Genomic DNA, 18,855 nt, shown 5'->3' with positions numbered 1-18,855 from the left:
GCATCAACTACTGATTGTGCTTAAATGAAGGGTCCTCCTCCCTTTTATGTCAGAATGGGAGAATAAGTGCTGTTGTAATGCTGACTATGTATGTACACCAGATGCTTGTAGGATGCTGGCACATTATGCCTTATACACAATACTATTTCTCTTATGCAAATAATTAAAATAATAAAAAACTGGTATGCCCAGCTAGTGGCTTAGAGGGATATTTATCAAAGCCTCAACTATGCTGCATTCGCCGGCACCAATACGCTCGCCTAACATCGCGGCCGCAGACCTGAATACAATCACTATATTTATAGAAAAAAGCCGGCAAAAAGCCGTGCACCAAGTACGGGGCGATGAGCATCGGATTGTTGTTAACTAACAATCATCAATCTCGCTGCTATTCGGCTTTTTAACAACTTTATTTATACCCTTTCACTAAACGCCGCCACTATACTAAAATGTTTAACCCCTATCCTGCCACTCCCGGACCCGCCGCAACTTTAATAAAGTTAAGTAACCCCTATCCCGCCGCTCCCCAACACCGCAGCAACCTAAAATACATTTATTAACCCCTATCCCGCCGCTCACGGACCCCGCCACAATCTAAATAAAGTTATTAACCTCTATCCTGCCGCTCCCGGACCCCGCCGCCACTAAATAAATGTATTAACCCCTAAACCTCTGGCCTCCCACATCACTACCATTAACTAAACCTATTAACCCCTAAACCGCCAGCCCCCCACATTGCCATAAACTAAATTAAGCTATTAACCCCTAAACCTAACAACCCGCTAACTTTACATTAAAATTACAACATCCCTATCTTCATATAAATTGAAACTTACCTGTAGAATTAAAATAAATCAATTCTAAACTATTAATTAACCTACCCTAACTATTATACTAAAATTACATTAAACTAACAATTAAATTAACTATATAACATATTAAAAAACCTTAACCCTACTCAAATTATTTAAATCTACTATTAAAAATTACTAAACTACAAAAAAAAATAAAAAATGCTAAGTTACAAAAAATAAAAAACACTAAATTACGGAAAAAAAACACAGTATCAAAAATAAAAATGAATTACACCTAATCTAATAGCCCTATCAAAATAAGAAAGCCCCCCCAAATACCCCCCCAGCCTACAATAAACTACCAATGGTCCTTAAAAGGGCCTTTTGCGGGGCATTGCCCCAAAGAAATCAGCCCTTTCAACTGTAAAAAAAAAAATACAAACACCCCCCAACAGTAAAACCCAACCAACAACCCCTGAAAATTGCATTTGTATGGGCATTGCCCTTAAAAGGGCATTTAGCTATTTTACCTGCCCAGACCCTACTCTAAAAATAAAATCCACCCAAAAAAAACTTAAATAAACCTAACACTAACCCCCTATGATCCACTTACAGTTTTTGAAGTTCCGCTTGAAGGATCCATCCAGCCGGCAAGAAGTCTTCATCTGGGCGGCCTCTTCCATCTTCATCCATCCAGCGAAGTCTTCATCCATGTGGCCTCTTCTATCTTTATCCATCTGGCGCAGAGCGGGTCCATCCTGAAGACATCCGGCACAGAGCTCCTCTTCAATATGGTCGCCACCGTAAACTGTAACTTGAATGCAAGTGAGATCATCCAAGATGACCTCCCTTGCATTTCTATTGGCTGAAAGGTTCTAATCAGCCAATAGGATTAGAGCTGCTAAAATCCTATTGGCTGTTCCAATCAGCCAATAGGATGAGAGCTGCTAAAATCCTATTGGCTGTTCAAATCAGCCAATAGGATGAGAGCTCAATCCTATTGGCTTATTGGAACAGTCAATAGGATTGAGCTCTCATCCTATTGGCTGATTGGAACAGCCAATAGCATTGAGCTCTAATCCTGTTGGCTGATTTGAACCTTTCAGCCAAAAGGAATTCAAGGGACTCCATCTTCGATGACGTCACCTGCATTCAAGTTCCAGTTTACGGCAGTGACCGTATTGAAGAGGAGCTCCGCACCGGATATCTTCAGGAGGGACACGCTCCATGCCGAATGGATGAAGATAGAAGATGCCGAATGAATGAAGACTTCGCTGGATGGATGAAGATGGAAGAGGCTGCCCAGATGAAGACTTCTTGCCGCCCGGATGAAGGCTTCTTGCAGGCTAGATGGATCCTTCAAGCGGAACTTCAAAAACTGTAAGTGGATCGTCGGGGGTTAGTGTTAGGTTTATTTAATGTTTTTTTTGGGTGGGTTTTATTTTTAGAGTAGGGTCTGGGCAGGTAAAAGAACTAAATGCCCTTTTAAGGACAATGCCCATACAAATGCCCTTTTCAGGGCAATGGAGAGCTTAGGTTTTTTAGGCTTTTTATTTGGGAGTTTGGTTGGTTGGGTGATGGGTTTTACTGTTGGGTGGTGTTTGTATTTTTTTTTTACAGGTGAAAGAGCTGATTTCTTTGGGGCAATGCCCCGAAAAAGGCCATTGGTAGTTTATTGTAGACTAGGGTTTTTTTATTTTGGGGGGGCTTTTTTTATTTTGATAGGGCAATTAGATTAGGTGTAACTCGTTTTTATCTTTTAACTGTGGTTTTTTTTTTCGTAATTTAGCGTTTTTTTATTTTTTGTAACTAAGCGTTTATTTTTTTGTAATTTAGTAATTTTTAATAGTAGATTTAAATAATTTGAGTAGGTATAGGGTTTTTTAATATGTAATATAGTTAATTTAATTGCTAGTTTAATGTAATTTTAGTATAATAGTTAGGGTAGGTTAATTAATAGCGAGACCTCAAGGCGTTAAATTAAATTGACTTTATTGGAGAAAAATAATAAAATAGCATAAAAGCTTATGGCCCTTGCATAAGGGGTACACAGAACAGGTCCTACGCGTTTCGGCAGCCCTCTGCCTTATTCATGGACTGATAAGTTCACAACAAAATGCTACTTAAATACACCTGAGCCCCCAGGTATGAGAAACCCCGTATATGCTTATTTAAAGGGACAGGACATTATCTAACAGTCTTGTTATCGGATGATATGGAAATATAACAAGTGACTTTAATTAAATAATAACTAATAAATCATATTTTTATCCAGTGCATTTTAACTATAATTTAGAACATTTAACATAGTCACATATCCATTATAATTCAAAACTAGTGGATACAGGGAAAGACAGTCATTAGTATAAACAAGGTCAAACGGCATATTTTAATCATGATTCCCATAACAAAAGAAAGAGGAAAAGGATAGGAGTGATGCAATCTTGCTATTGAGGGAATGGTTACGAAATGGGGTTAGCATTGCCATAATAATCTCAATCGGGTCTAGATAATTCTTAATGTGTGCGTTCCTAACCATAAATATAAATGTAAATAGATATGCTCTATATAGTTAGATGTCATTCTAAGGGGAAACTATATAGTACTTTGTGTTAAATTATAACCATCATACTAACCAATAAATATATCTAGTACCTATTCATTTATTTTCCCATTCTACTATCATAGCCAGACCCTTCTACTTGCAATATGTATATAGTTCTCACTTCTCAGTTGTATTAATATGTCGAGGATTGTACCTTGTATGTGAATTTTCAAAGTATTAAGATGGGGAAATTTATAAACTACCAATTAATAATAGCCAGTTTTAATACTGCCGGTTCCAAAAATTGATGACATCACCATCAATATTGAAGCCCTTTGGTCTTCTAGTCTGTAACTTGAAGATCCAAAAGGCTTCTTTAAACAGTAACTTTGCCATTCTATCCCCTCCACGTAGTGGAACTTTAATCTGGTCGATCACTTGCCACTTGAAGGATGAGACTACTTTATCATGGACATAGATAAAGTGTCTAGCTAGGTCTGAACACTCAACGCCATTCTCTATGTTATTCAGGTGTTCCCTGATCCTATTTCTGCCTTCTCTGGAGGTGCACCCTACATAGTGCTTCTTACATTTGGTGCACTCAACCAGATATATTACAAAAGTAGAGCGGCAATTCGTATAGGATCCAAGATCAAACACCTTCTGCGTAACATATGATTGGAAGTTTTTCGTGACACGTGTGAAACCACATGCTATGCAGCTGCTAAAGTGACATTTATAATGTCCTTTAACCTCTAGCCAGCTGCTAACCCTAGTGGGAGACTTTCGTAACAAACTGGGAGATAGCATGTTTCCTAAAGAACATCCTCTATTTGGTACAAAATTAAACCTTTAGATACTTAATCTTTGAGGCTGTCTTCAGCTGTAAGTATCGGGAGATGCTTACCCACAATGTTACATATATCTTCAAACTGGGCACTGTAAGCAGTAGTAAAAGTAGGTTTCAAAGAGCTAAACCCAGTATCTCTTTTATTATTCCCATGGTCCCCCAGCAGTTGTCTCCTATCCATGCGACGTACTTCCAAAAGAGCTCTATCAAGCACCTTTCTCTTATAGCCTCTCTCAAGAAAATTATTCATTAAGATAAGGCTTTCTTTTTCAAAGTCTGATTAATCCATGCAATTACGTTTTACACGGATGAATTGTCCTTTTGCAACCCCAAACCCTGTGTATTTTGGGTGATTGCTCCGGCCATGCAACACTGCATTAGTAGCAGTGAGCTTCCGATACAAGGTTGTCTTCACTCTGTGATCTTCAACATCTCCAATAAGGAGAATGTCCAAATATGGTATTGAATAACGATCACACTCATACGTAAATTGAAGATTAACCTCATTCTGATTCCAATATAGTATGAAAGCCTCAATATTCTGATGACCTCCTGTCCAAACGAACAGGAGGTCATCGATGTATCTTTTATACATGTTAATGTCCTTAAGGAATGGGTTGCCATCTTCAAAGACGTGGCACACCTCCCACCAACCCATAAAAAGGTTGACGTAGGCAGGGGCAAACTTAGCCCCCATAGCTGTGCCACGTCTTTGGAGATAAAAAGTTCCATCAAACAAAAAGTAATTGTGAGAAAGCAAAAAATCTAGGGTATTAAGTAAAAAAGTCTTTAGATCTTCACCATAATTACTGAATTTCTCTAACATAAATGAAATGGCGGCTAAGATCCCCTGGCCTAACACTTTTTATCTACGTGTGCAGCTGCCATCTTAGGGCCTACAGTGGGTATTGTCAGCGACACTTTTTTCACTTCCCATCTAAGCCTTGAACTTTAGCATGGAAAAACAAATTTTATCCTCACTATGGAACCTACTACTCTCCCTGGACATTCATCGACACGCATTATCGGAGGAGCTGAATGAGGCCATGGCCTGGACACGTGTTACGCCGATGACTGGTGTATCTAGAGGAGCTCACGGTCATTGTAAATTTGATATGCCCCATCAGAGGGCTGATGTCCCTAGAGACCTAAAGGAGGAATGTATTATGGAAGACCGGAGCCTTGAGCCTACTATAACGGAGCCTGCAGCTCTCTTCATGTTTCAGGATTCAATGCAGCTCAGCTCTGTTGAAGCTGCGCATATACCTCACAGTAAAAAGCTCCTTATGACCCGACCAGCATGGGCTAGTGTTACGGCTACCGAGCCACATTTTTGATCTGCTAGAGTGGCATCTGAAAAAGCCTGCTGCTTCAGACAGTCCTGATCACTCCGTGCAGCACAGCGGTTCTTACTTTGAGCCCCTCATGCCTAGGATCTGGGACCGGGAAGGCTACCGCTTCACAGGTGATATGGTTCAGTTTGGGTCTATGCGTGATGGGGCATGGATAATGGCGATATCGAGTGTTTGTGGGAGACCTCAGAGCAACTTGGTTAGCTGCAGAAAAGGTGTCGGTTAATCCTGGAGGCACTGGCTATTTTATATATATACCCCAGGGTGCTCAGTTACCTACTAACTCTTAACTCGGACTTATACAGAGTAGCTGTTGAAACGCCTCAATGTACTTTGCAGAACTCCTCAATATAATCATAATCATAATCATAATAATTTTTTCTTTCAAGAACTAGTAGGAATTTATCTAGCAAGAAAAGCAAAACCCCATAAATTAGCTGAATTCTCGCAGAAAAATGACCGCAAAAATATGAAGCGTTGAAAAGCAAATCCATTACATTTACTGCAAAAGTGAATTGTAACAAATCAAATTGACCAAATGTAAAAGTAACTCAATTAACCTCTCCACATTGTTGTGTCATCTTATTATAACCTTAAAGGGACACTCAAGTCAAAATAAACTTTTATGATTCAGAAAGAAGATGCAGTTTTAAGACACTTTCCAATTTACTCCCATTATCAAATTTTGCATAGTATCTTTATATTCACTTTCTGGAGAACAGGATCCTACTGAGCATGTGCACAAGCTCATAGGGTATATGTATACTAGTCTGTGATTGGCTGATGTCTGTCATGTGATACAGAGGGCTGGAAAATAGGAAAAAAAATAATTTGCCAGAAAAAAAAATCTACTGGTTACTTGAAATTCAGAGTAAATTGTTGTCTTTTTTATTATGTACATGTTAATTATGCAATTCTACTGCATTGAGTGGTCCTTTAATATGTGATCCATGATCTTTAAGTAGAAACTAAAAGAGGAAGATGTATAGCCATCAATGCCATAGGGTAAACGTATACTAGTCTGTGATTGGCTGATGTCTGTCATGTGATACAGAGGGCTGGAAAATAGGAAAAAAAATAATTTGCCAGAAAAAAAAATCTACTGGTTACTTGAAATTCAGAGTAAATTGTTGTCTTTTTTATTATGTACATGTTAATTATGCAATTCTACTGCATTGAGTGGTCCTTTAATATGTGATCCATGATCTTTAAGTAGAAACTAAAAGAGGAAGATGTATAGCCATCAATGCCAAAAAAACTATGCATAGTCAATCAAATAAAAAGCAATCGTTTTGATCAGGAAACTGACACTTACCTGTTACACATGATCCTTCAGACACTACAAGGATTTCACTCTGCTGTTTACAGGCAGCCCCTCTTAGGTAGCACTCATTCCGAAAGGTGACACCGTTTGAGCCACAGACTGGGACATAGTCATGACTACACTGAGAAGAAGAAAAATGTTGATTGTTATTCTTGTGAGACTAGAGCAATAGGTTGACAAAATACATTACAATTTATTACATGTAAAGGGACACAATTATTGCAAAGCATATTTACGTATTAAAAACAATAATTAGCCTGAGAATGGTATACAGATTTATTTTTTAACTATATTAGTTGTCTGTTGAACAAATACATGTACAGTTTTAGTCTCCATAATGTGAAGGATGTTGCCATGTTGTAAGCTAAGTTTAAAGGCCTGTTTTTTTATCTTATCTCTTATCTTATCTTATTATTGAGCAATTCAAATAACAGTCTCTCTGTGTTTAACAGAACAATGAGGTATTTCATTTGACTCACTAGTAAAAATAGAGGCTTTATTGCTATGGGTATGATATGGGCATGTATCTAATTTAGCCTATGGATGACAAAAGGGACCATTTCTCTGATCCAACCACAAGCAAACTTACCAATATCCAAGCTGGCAACTCTACATGGAGCATGGTATTGTTGCAATTAGCATTCATTGTCAGCAGTTCTACCATATTTTAGTGTGCAAAAACTCTCTGTTCCACTCTGTACATTTCAAACTTATGTTGAAGTGATTTTTCAGAACTTAGTTTATATTATATTACACTGGTGACAACCTGTTTTATATAAGGTACCACACTGGAGTTCATTTTTACATAGGGTGTTAACTTTTATTAGTTTAAAAATATATCATATGTAATTTACATATATATATATAAAAATTTAAAGGAAAGTAAGCAAATACATATTTCTAACACTAATAATTATTACACACACATTAACAATATTCACACAAAAAAATGAATAGAGCCAGTTGAAGAAAAGCAGACTGTGTGTTACTAATGAGGAGCAGTAATAGAGCAGTGAGGGACATTGACATTGTTAACCAGTTAAAAAGCATTGTCTCACTACATTATGGCCTCTGGCCTTAGGATGGAGAACCCTGTCATAAAGGGACTTTAGTCTAACTTTACTGGGCTATTGTATTTACATCACTTATGCTTAACAACAGCTTGCTGGGAAGCAACAGACTGCATGCACATCAGTAATATGAAATCACAACTGAATTTATGCCTCACCGATTTTATATTCACATTGTAGTACTAAAGACTCATTACATTAATATTATATTTGATCTATGTTATTAAGTTTAAATATTAATAATCTTGTTCTCTAGTAATATTGCAAGACAATACACCAACACTAATCATACACAATGTTTTGTGTGAGCCAATTAGAAATCTTTAAAAGATCCATGTAATTGCTTTGACTATAAAAGGATATTGGAAATTAAAATTACTTCATGCTAAATATGTAGTTCTATGATGTTTTAATGTGTACCACATAATACATTAAAAGAACAGTCAAAATTAAACATTCATTATTCAGATAGAGCATTTAATTATAACCAGCTTTCCAATTGACTTATATGTTCTAATTTACTTTGTTCTCTTGGTATCCTTTGTTAGATAGCATATTTACATATCCTGAGCAGCAGTAATGCACTACTGGGGCCTAGATGCTAATTGGTGGCTGCTCATCTATGCCTCACTAAATGGATTCAGCCTGATCCCATTAGTGCATTGTTGCTACTTAAATAAATATACGAAGATGAATCACATTTGTTAATAGAAGTAACCTGGAAATTTCTTTAAAATTGCATGCTCTATATGAATCATGAAAGGAACGGTTTCATGTCCCCTTCATTTACATTGTTTAAAGAAATCCATAATTAGTCCTACTACTTGTCTCCTTCCTGCAATATATACAGATTATTTGACCATCCAAACCCCATACTCAAACCATGACATGGACTGGTTATAGTCCACACTGCCCAGATCTTATCACAGAAAACGAATGTGCCACATTAAAAACATAATGTAAGCTTTTCCTTAAAAGTATACTGGTGTCTTTATGTGTGTGATCTTGAAGGATCTCCACAGGTACCCTTGATAAAGTAAACTGCTCACTTCAAGGTACTGCCACTGATCTGTCTACGACACACCCCACCCATCTACAGTATACCCACAGATCTACCCCTCCTCTTATAGCAAAATCAAAGAAAAGTTCAGCACACTTGTAGCAACTGTGCAAGCTGCAGGGGAGATAGCAAAACCCCCAATATAGATAACAATCTCAAAGAGGCAGCAGCACAGTGTGAAATAACCATTTATTGGCACCAAAGATAAAAACTCAATGATTGAGGGGTAACCCCTGAAAGTTTGTGGTTTTGTCTTTGGTGTCAATAAATGGTTATTTCACACTGTGCTGCTGCCTCTGAGATTTTTACCTCCTCTTATAGCTCCACCCATCAAAAACAGTGACCAAAAGAGCTCATCATCTTGTCCCAGGAAACCTCTAGGTAATGTTGGGAGGTATGCAGAAACTATACTTCAGTAATTAAAGGGGCATACAACCCAAAATGTTCTTTCATGATTCAGATAGAAGATACAATTTGAAACAACTTTCTAATTTAATTGTTTTATCCAATTATCTTTGTTTTCTTGTTATCCTTTTTAGAAAAGCAGAAGGGTAAGCTCAGGAGTGTGCATGTGCCTACAGCACTATATGGCAGCAGTTTTGCCACAATGTTATACATTAGTAACAACACTAAATGGAAACATTATTTCCTGTCATGTAGTGCTCCAGACGTGTACACGCTACCTATCTAGAAATCTCTATTCAACAAAGAATAACATGAGAACTAAGCAAATTTAATAATAGAAGTGAATTGAAATTTCCTGCTTTTTCAAATAAACACAGCAAGAGAATGAAGAAGAAATGCTAATCGGAGTAAATTAGAAAGTTGCTTAAAATTGCCTGTTCTATATGACTCATGAAAGAAGAAAATTGGGTTTAGTATCACTTTAAACAGATTATGGGGAATTTCTTTTCTAGTTAAATGTTCCTTTAAAAGGACGTGAAGCCCCAAATTTTTCTTTCATAATTCAGATAGAGTACTCAGTTTTAAGCACCTTTCTAATTTGCTTTAATTATCAAATTTTCTCTTGGCATTTTTTGTTAACAAGTTGGAATGCAATCTCAGGAGCGTGCATGTGTTTGGCGCACTAATTGGCAGTAGTTTTGCTTTAAAGGGACACTAAACACTTTGAGATCGTAATATAAAATGACAAATCATAGATATAAAAAAAAATTTCTGCATTATACTTTCATTATTTATTTTGTCCCAATTTCCTGTAATTCTATTCTGAAGGTGTGAGCTTTTCAGTTCCTGTTAGAAATGGAAATGCAGGACATTGTTATATTCCACACAGCCATTGGCTGCACACTATAGTGACCTATTTATAACTGTCTCTAATTGGTCACAGCACAGAAGGTAACCTAAGTTACAACATGGCAGCTAACATTGTTTTATAGAAACTAAACGTTACACTTATTTTGTTAATATTTAAACAACAAATGAAACTTCAAAAAGGGCATCTACGTGTTATTCTCAGGCTAATATTTTGTTTGAATGCCTTATTCTATCTAGCATTTGTTCAGTGTTTAATGTCCCTTTAATGTTATTCATTAATGTTATTCATTAGCAAGAGTAATAGATGGCAGCTCTATTTTCTACCATGTAGTGTTCCAGAAACATAGGTATCTCTTCAACAATTAATACTATGGGAAAGAAGCAAATTCGATTAGCAGAACGAAATTGGAAGCTTTTCTAGAATTGTATGCTCTGTTTGAATCACAAAAGAAAAAAAATGGGTTTCATATACCTTTAAGCAAAAATAAGTTTTGATATATAAAAATGCAAGGCTGTTCATCGGAAGTTATTACGAAAATATATATATATATTTTTTTAAATGAGTTTCTGACATATGTGTAAGAGTTTTTGATAGGGCCATGTGGACAGTGAACATGATTTTATGGTGAATAGTGCAGTCAGGATCTTGCTTATACTTAGATGGCTATTGGGAGGGCACACAAGTCTTATGTTGGTATAATTGTAGAGTGCTTTGAGTCCCACAGGGAGAAAAGCGCTATATAAATCACAAATTATTATTATTATTATTATTGTTCAGAATGAAATACAATTTTTTATATCTGTACTGGGTTCAAATTGTCCTAATACATATATTGAGTTTTATGTCTCTATAATTGATAAACATGTTTTAAGCAAAAAAATAAAAAAAATAAAAGTGCAGAGAAGATGTTTGATTTTTCAATTGTCTAAACTTTGATAGTATTTGTGAAAGTTACTGAAAATAGTCTGTGTGGACAGTGGCCCACAAGTGGTTTGTTGGAGGGGCTGTGATGAGCGGGCTGTGGCTATGTTGTGGGCGGTGCCAGCTGGAGTCAGCAAATCTTGGACAGAACCAAAGCAGTCCCTAAAAACTGTAACATCTGCCCTACCCATGGAAGCTGTGAGCAGGAAAAAAAGATAGATCACTCAACCAGTAACATTCCTGTAAGTTCCAGGATAGTTTGAAAATATTTTAAATCATCAAAGAATGTCATTTCTGTTTTATTTGTAGTGTTGTGCTTACTTCCTGGTTTGGTTAGATGGCACATTGAGGCTTCCATACAAAGATGATGTCATCAAGTGAGCTGTATTTAGCATCAGAACAGTTCAGAGAAGCCAGCTTGTGACAGTTTGTGATGCAGTTAAAAAGTACAAGGACTGAGCCCCAGGCTCTGACAAGTGCTGCTACTAATAAATGTAATGTCAGCTACAGATCACTACAGAGGATACAGCATCAGCCAGTCAGGAAGAGTAACAACTGTCAGTTACACATAAGTTATATTGCAGTTATACAGTTAACAGTTATACAGTTATAAGTTACCTTGGATTACTATCTACAGAACACATTTTATACAGCTGGTCAGGTAGTTTTCCCTTGTCATCTTGCATACTACCTGATACTGAGATTACTATAGTGCTGCATGCACAGTGTACAGGACTGCTAATATAAGGAGTGCAGCAGCCATTCATTATAAAGGACTATATATATGTATCTATCCATATTACTGTCTACAGGAGCCACCTTACTATGTAATCCAGTAAATAAAGTGCCAGTTTACATTTAGAAGTTGCAAGTGCATCATTCATATAAAGAGTTAATGTTTGCTATGTAAGGACATTACATTACTGACCCTATATAACTTTCGGCTAGATTAAGAGTTTTTGTCGGTAATGGTGTGCGTGACTTACGCACAGTTTTCCCTCCACGCTCACCTAAAGTAACGCTGGTTTTTAAACCCGGCGTTAGCCGCAAAAAGATGAGCGTAGAGCAGAATTTAGCTCCACATCTCACCTCAAAACCAGCGCTGCTTAAGGTAGCGGTAACCTGACTAAACGTGCTCGTGCACGATTTCCCCATAGGAATCAATGGGGCAGAGCCGGCTGAAAAAAACCTAACACCTGCAAAAAAGCAGCGTTCAGCTCCTAACGCAGCCCTATTGATTCCTATGGGGTAAAACTTTTATGTCTACACCTAACACCCTAACACGAACCCTGAGTCTAAACACCCCTAATCTTACACTAATTAACCCCTAATCTGTCGCTCCCGACATCGCCGCAAACTACATTATATTATGAACCCCTAATCTGCCGCTCCGGACACCGCCGCCACCTACATTATACTTATTAACCCCTAATCTGTCGTCACCAACATCGTTGACACCTACTTTTTATTTATTAACCCCTACTCTGCCGCCCCCAATGTCGCCGCCACCTAACTACACTTATTAACCCCTAATCTGCCACCGCCAACGTCGCCGCCACTATAATAAAGTTATTAACCCATAAATCTAAGTCTAACCGTAACACTAACACCCCCTAACTTAAATATAATTTAAATAAATCAAAATAAAATTACTATTATTAACTAAATTATTCCTATTTAAAACTAAATACTTACCTATAAAATAAACCCTAAGATAGCTACAATATAACTAATAGTTACATTGTAGCTATCTTATGATTTATTTTTACTTTACAGGCAAGTTTGTATTTATTTTAACTAGGTACAATAGTTATTAAATAGCTATTAACTATTTAATAACTTCCTAGTTAAAATAATTACAAATTTACCTGTAAAATAAACCCTAACCTAAGTTACAATTACACCTAACACTACACTATAATTAAATTAATTACCTATACTAACTACAATTAATTACAATTAAATTAAAAAACTAAAGTACAAAAAAACCAAACACTAAATTACAGAAAATAAAATAATTACAATTTTTTAAAACTAATTACACCTAATCTAATCCCCCTAATAAAATAAAAAAGCCCCCCAAAATAAAAATGCCCTACCCTATACTAAATTACAAACAGCCCTTAAATGGGAATTTTGCGGGGCATTGCCCCAAAGCAATCAGCTCTTACCTGTAAAAAAAGACAATACCTCCCCCAACATTACAACCTACCACCCACACACCCAACCCTACTCTAAAACCCACCCAATCCCCCATTAATAAAACCTAACACTACCCCCTTGAAGATCACCCTACCTTGAGACGTCTTCACCCAACCGGGCAGAAGTGGTCCTCCAGACAGCCAGAAGTCTTCATCCGATCCGGGCAGAAGAGGACCTCCAGACATGCAGAAGTCTTCATCCAGACGGCATCTTCTATCTTCATCCATCCGGAGCAGAGTGGGTCCATCTTCAAGCCATCCGACGCGGAGCATCCTCTTCCATCCGACGACTAACACTAAATGACGGTACCTTTAAGTGACGTCATCCAAGATGGCGTCCCTTCAATTCCGATTGGCTGATAGAATTCTATCAGCCAATCGGAATTAAGGTAGAAAAAATCCTATAGGCTGATCCAATCAGCCAATAGGATTGAGCTCGCATTCTATTGGCTGTTCCAATTAGCCAATAGAATGTGAGCTCAATCCTATTGGCTGATTGGATCAGCCAATAGGATTGAACTTCAATCCTATTGGCTGATTGCATCAGCCAATAGGATTTTTTCTACCTTAATTCCAATTGGCTGATAGAATTCTGTCAGCCAATCGGAATTGAAGGGACGCCATCTTGGATGATGTCACTTAAAGGTACCGTCATTTAGTGTTAGTCGTCGGATGGAAGAGGATGCTCCGCGTCGGATGCTCCGCGTCGGATGGCTTGAAATTGGACCCACTCCGCTCTGGATGGATGAAGATAGAAGATGCCGCCTGGATGAAGACTTCTACCCATCTGGAGGACCTCTTCTTCCCGGATCGGATGAAGACTTCTGACCGTCTGGAGGACCACTTCTGCCCGGTTGGGTGAAGACGTCTCAAGGTAGGGTGATCTTTAAGGGGGTAGTGTTAGGTTTTATTAAGGGGGGATTGGGTGGGTTTTAGAGTAGGGTTGGGTGTGTGGGTGGTGGGTTGTAATGTTGGCGGGGGGGTATTGTCTTTTTTTTACAGGTAAAAGAGCTGATTACTTTGGGGCAATGCCCCGCAAAAAAAGCCCTTTTAAGGGCTATTTGTAATTTAGTATAGGGTAGGGATTTTTATTATTTTGGGGGGCTTTTTTATTTTATTAGGGAGATTAGATTAGGTGTAATTAGTTTTAAAAAAATTGTAATTATTTTATTTTTTTCTGTAATTTAGTGTTTTTTTTCCGTAATTTAGTTTATCTAATTTAATTGTAATTAATTGTAGTTAATTTAGGTAATTTATTTAATGATAGTGTAGTGTTAGGTGTAATTGTAACTTAGGTTAGGATTTATTTTACAGGTATATTTGTATTTATTTTAACTAGGAAATTATTAAATAGTTAATAACTATTTAATAACGATTCTACCTAGTTAAAATAAATACAAAGTTGCCTGTAAAATAAACATAAACCCTAAGATAGATACAATTTAACTATTAGTTATATTGTAGCTATCTTATGGTTTATTTTATAGGTAAGTATTTAGTTTTAAATAGGAATAATTTAGTGAATTGTAGTTATTTTATTTAGATTTATTGTAATTATATTTAAGTTAGTGGGGGTGTTAGGGTTAGGGTTAGACTTAGCTTTTGGGGTTGATAAATTAAATATAGTTGTGGCAACGTTGGGGGCGGCAGATTAGGGGTTAATAAATTTAGATAGGTGTTGGCGATGTTAGGGACGGCAGATTAGAGGTTAATAAAATTTAACTAATGTTTGCGAGGTGGGAGTGTGGCGGTTTAAGGGTTAATATATTTATTGAAGTGGCAGCGATGTCCGGTCGGCAGATTAGGGGTTAAAAATGTATTTAAGTGTTTGTGATGTGGGCGGGCTCGGTTTAGGGGTTAATAGGTAGTTTATGGGTGTTAGTGTACTTTTTATTACTTTAGTTAAGAGTTTTAGGTTACGGCGTTAGCCCATAAAACTCTTAACTACTGACTTTTAAATGCATTAGGAGTCTTGACAGGAGGGGGTGTACTGCTCACTTTTTCCAAGACTCGTAATACCGGCGTTAGGAAAATCCCATTAAAAAGATAGGATAAGCAATTGAAGTAAGTGGATTTGCGGTATGCTCAAGTCGCGGAAAAAAAGTGAGCGGTACACCTGTACCTGCAAGACTCGTAATACCAGCGGGCGTTAAAAAGCAGCGTTGGGACCTTTCAATGCTGCTTTTTAAGGCTAACGCAAGACTCGTAATCTAGGCGCATGTGTTTAACACCTGCATATAGTTTAAACACTAAATATCATGCTCTTGAGCTGCAAACATTGCAATCATGTGCTACATGGGACCATGTAACTCCAGAGCAGATCTTTAGAACTTTAGCCCTTTCAAAGACATTAAACACATATGTAAGCACATAGTAAGCTTGAGTCAATAATCTAAAGTTTACCTACTATAATGAATAAGAGCATGTCAATTTTGAATTATATTTTATCTTTAAATAGTTGTAACATTTATAGACATAACATAGCTGTAGCCTAATTAAAGAAGAAAGTGCTGTTCTGCTTTAGATTTGTTTGCATGTTCTAAAGAAATGGGCCAATTAAAACAAAAATCTGGGTACAATTGTGATATATATATATATATATATATATATATATATATATATATATATATATATATATATATATATATATATATATATATATATAATAGCCAAAGTAATGTGTATGCACTCTCACCGTCAGTCCACAACCGCCAGGGTGCTATAGAAAATAGTAGATAGATGCAAGAATTAAGCACTCTCTTTTCTTCAGCCGTCTGTGGTACAACAAAATTTATTATTAATGTGACGTTTCGGGACACAAAAACAGTCAGAGGAAGGGACTGTTTTTGTGTCCCGAAACGTCACACTAATAATAAATTTTGTTGTACCACAGACGGCTGAAGACCAGAGAGTGCTTAATTCTTGCATCTATATATATATATATACAGTATATATATATATACTGAATAAAAGTGCCTGTTTAAGGATTCCTAGGAGTGCGCTTCCAATAATATATTCAGAAAGCAAATATGATGACTGTAAATATATTATAAATATATAAGGATCATCATGAAAAAACAAAATAATTCCCAGCATAGAACTAATATTTATGTGCATTTTAATCAAAGATTTTTTTACTTTCTATGGTGAGATAAAGATACTTTCCTCTGCTATTATTCATCAAACTGTGTATACAAACACATTTATGAATAAACTTAAATATGTAAAATGTAAGTTTTCTTATTTATCTTGAGAGATACATAAACATCTTGAATGGTTATACCCTGAAGGCGTGCATTGGTTATTTGATAGATATGTTATACAAGAAAATGCTTACCACTACCTACATTTGATGGATGGACCACCAAAGAAGCTGGAACATATCAGATGAAAATGTTGTAATATGCCTAGCAGCCATTGGCCCTTGAGGCAATACCATATCATTAGTGTATGGGAATGAAGAAGAAAATGTTTGCTGTTGTACTAAAGAAGGTGACATGATTTGATGTAAATAGGACAGTATTTAGTGCTGCAGAATCTGTAAATGATGATACAAATAACAATAATAATAAGTTAGCAGGGTGATAATGATATTCAGTTAAAGGGACACTGTACCCAAAAATCTTCTTTCATGATTCAGATTGAGCATGACATTTTAAGCAACTTTCTAATTTACTCCTATTATCAAATTTTCTTGATTCTCTTGGTATCTTTATTTAAAATACAAGAATTTAAGTTTAGATGCCGGCCCATTTTTGGTGAACAACCTGGGTTGTCCTTGCTGATTGGTGGATAAATTCATCCACCAATAAAAAAGTGCTGTCCAGAGTACTTAAACCAAAAAAAAGCTCAGATGCCTTCTTTTTCAAATAATGATAGCAAGATAAAGAAGAAAAATTAATACTAGGAGTAAATTAGAAAGTTGCTTAAAATTGCATGCTGTTTCTGAATTACAATAGAAAAAAATTGTGTTCAGTGTTCCTTTAATGAAAAGCAGCAGAACTCAGTGGCTTCTCCTTTATTTAAAAAGATATATGGCATTTCAGGTGTGTTCTCTTACAATTTACATCAATATGCCATGTATTATCATCCTTATTCAAAATACAAATACAAATAATAAGCATCCTTTATTTCAAGGGAATGGGTGCAATGTGTGAACACCAAGCTTGTATATTTGCTTGAAAAACCAAATGCTTGTACCTTTGCATGTAAACCACATGAACCACAATAATCAGTGGCATAAAACACACGTAGAGGCTTCATCTGTATGTGCCACTGTCTTGCGTGCTTTTGTCCCATTGCTTAGAATGAAATTTGTCAAAAAGCAGATGAATAACTTTTGTAGTGAGTTTTGATAAGCATAAGGCTAACAACTTCCTTCTTAGAATAGCAATTTAACACAATACGCTCAGAAATTGTATGGTGGAGGTTTGAAAAATGCAAGCTTTTCATGTGACAAATCACACGGCTGGCAAATAGTTGTATGCATCGTAAGAAACGCTTAACAATTGTGTCACATCTCTTTATTATGAATACTGGCGAATTGGCCAGTTCACTTGATTTTGAATAAGTACTTATAAAGATAGTTGAGTGGTGGTAGTTGGCATCATTTAGAGAGAATGGTTAAAGGGACAGTATACTTAAAATATTTTATTGTATAAAAAAAAATATATAATCTCTTTATTACCCATTTCCTGGTTTTGCATAAACAGCATGGCTATATTAATAAACAAAACACGGAAGGGGACTGCACTCTCAGACTGGACTGGGTACACATCCCATGAACCTGCAACATGCTTAGCCCTGGGTGCTATAGCACTCTCAGGAAGCTGTGCTGTCCCCAGAGTCACATGCAGTTAACCCCAGACAAGCCTGGGTGCAAGGCCCACAGGGAAAATTACAAAATAAATTAATACAACACACAGAGAAAGTCCAGCACTCGCTTCCAAGCTCTCAGCTAAGATTAAAAGCAAAACTGGAAGAGTTAGTTACCACATCTGGTCAAATGGGACAAGCCTAGGTAACATGTCAAGGTACCTAATACAGCCATACAAATTGAAGTTCTCAATCAAACAAACTGGGAACAAGTCAGGGTTCACAGACTTATGTAATCACCCTAGACATATACAAAACAAGGAAGGGGACTGCACTCTGAGACTGGACTGGGTACACATGCAATGACCCTGCAACATGCTCAGCCTTGGGTGCTATAGCACTCTTAGGAAGCTGTGCTGTCCTAGCAGCATGGCTATATTAATACACTTTTTACCTCTTTGATTACCTTGTATCTACGCCTCTGCAGACTGCCCCCTTATCTAATTTCTTTTGAGAGACTTGCATTTTAGCCAATCGGTGCTGACTTATAAATAACTCCATGGGAGTGAGCACAGAGTTATCTATATGACAAACATGAATTAGCATCGCCTAACTGTGAAAATTGTCAAAATGCAGCGAGATAAGAG

General features: G+C 36.8%; 1 protein-coding gene across 2 annotated transcripts in view; it reads right to left on the bottom strand.

Moving 5' to 3' along the window:
- TMEFF2 (transmembrane protein with EGF like and two follistatin like domains 2) overlaps nt 1-18,855 on the bottom strand; it is a 911,723-nt gene that overhangs the window by 794,406 nt on the left and 98,462 nt on the right. For both annotated transcript variants that reach the window (XM_053698579.1, XM_053698578.1), the window contains exon 3: nt 6,857-6,986. In XM_053698579.1, the coding sequence (XP_053554554.1) occupies nt 6,857-6,986 (130 nt within the window). The remainder of the gene's footprint in view (nt 1-6,856; nt 6,987-18,855) is intronic.

The sequence above is a fragment of the Bombina bombina genome, chromosome 1 (assembly GCF_027579735.1).
Source record: "Bombina bombina isolate aBomBom1 chromosome 1, aBomBom1.pri, whole genome shotgun sequence".
NCBI classification, from domain to species: domain Eukaryota; kingdom Metazoa; phylum Chordata; class Amphibia; order Anura; family Bombinatoridae; genus Bombina; species Bombina bombina.
The sequence above is the reverse complement of the archived record's forward strand: the minus strand, read 5'-3'. Positions and strand labels throughout refer to the sequence as shown.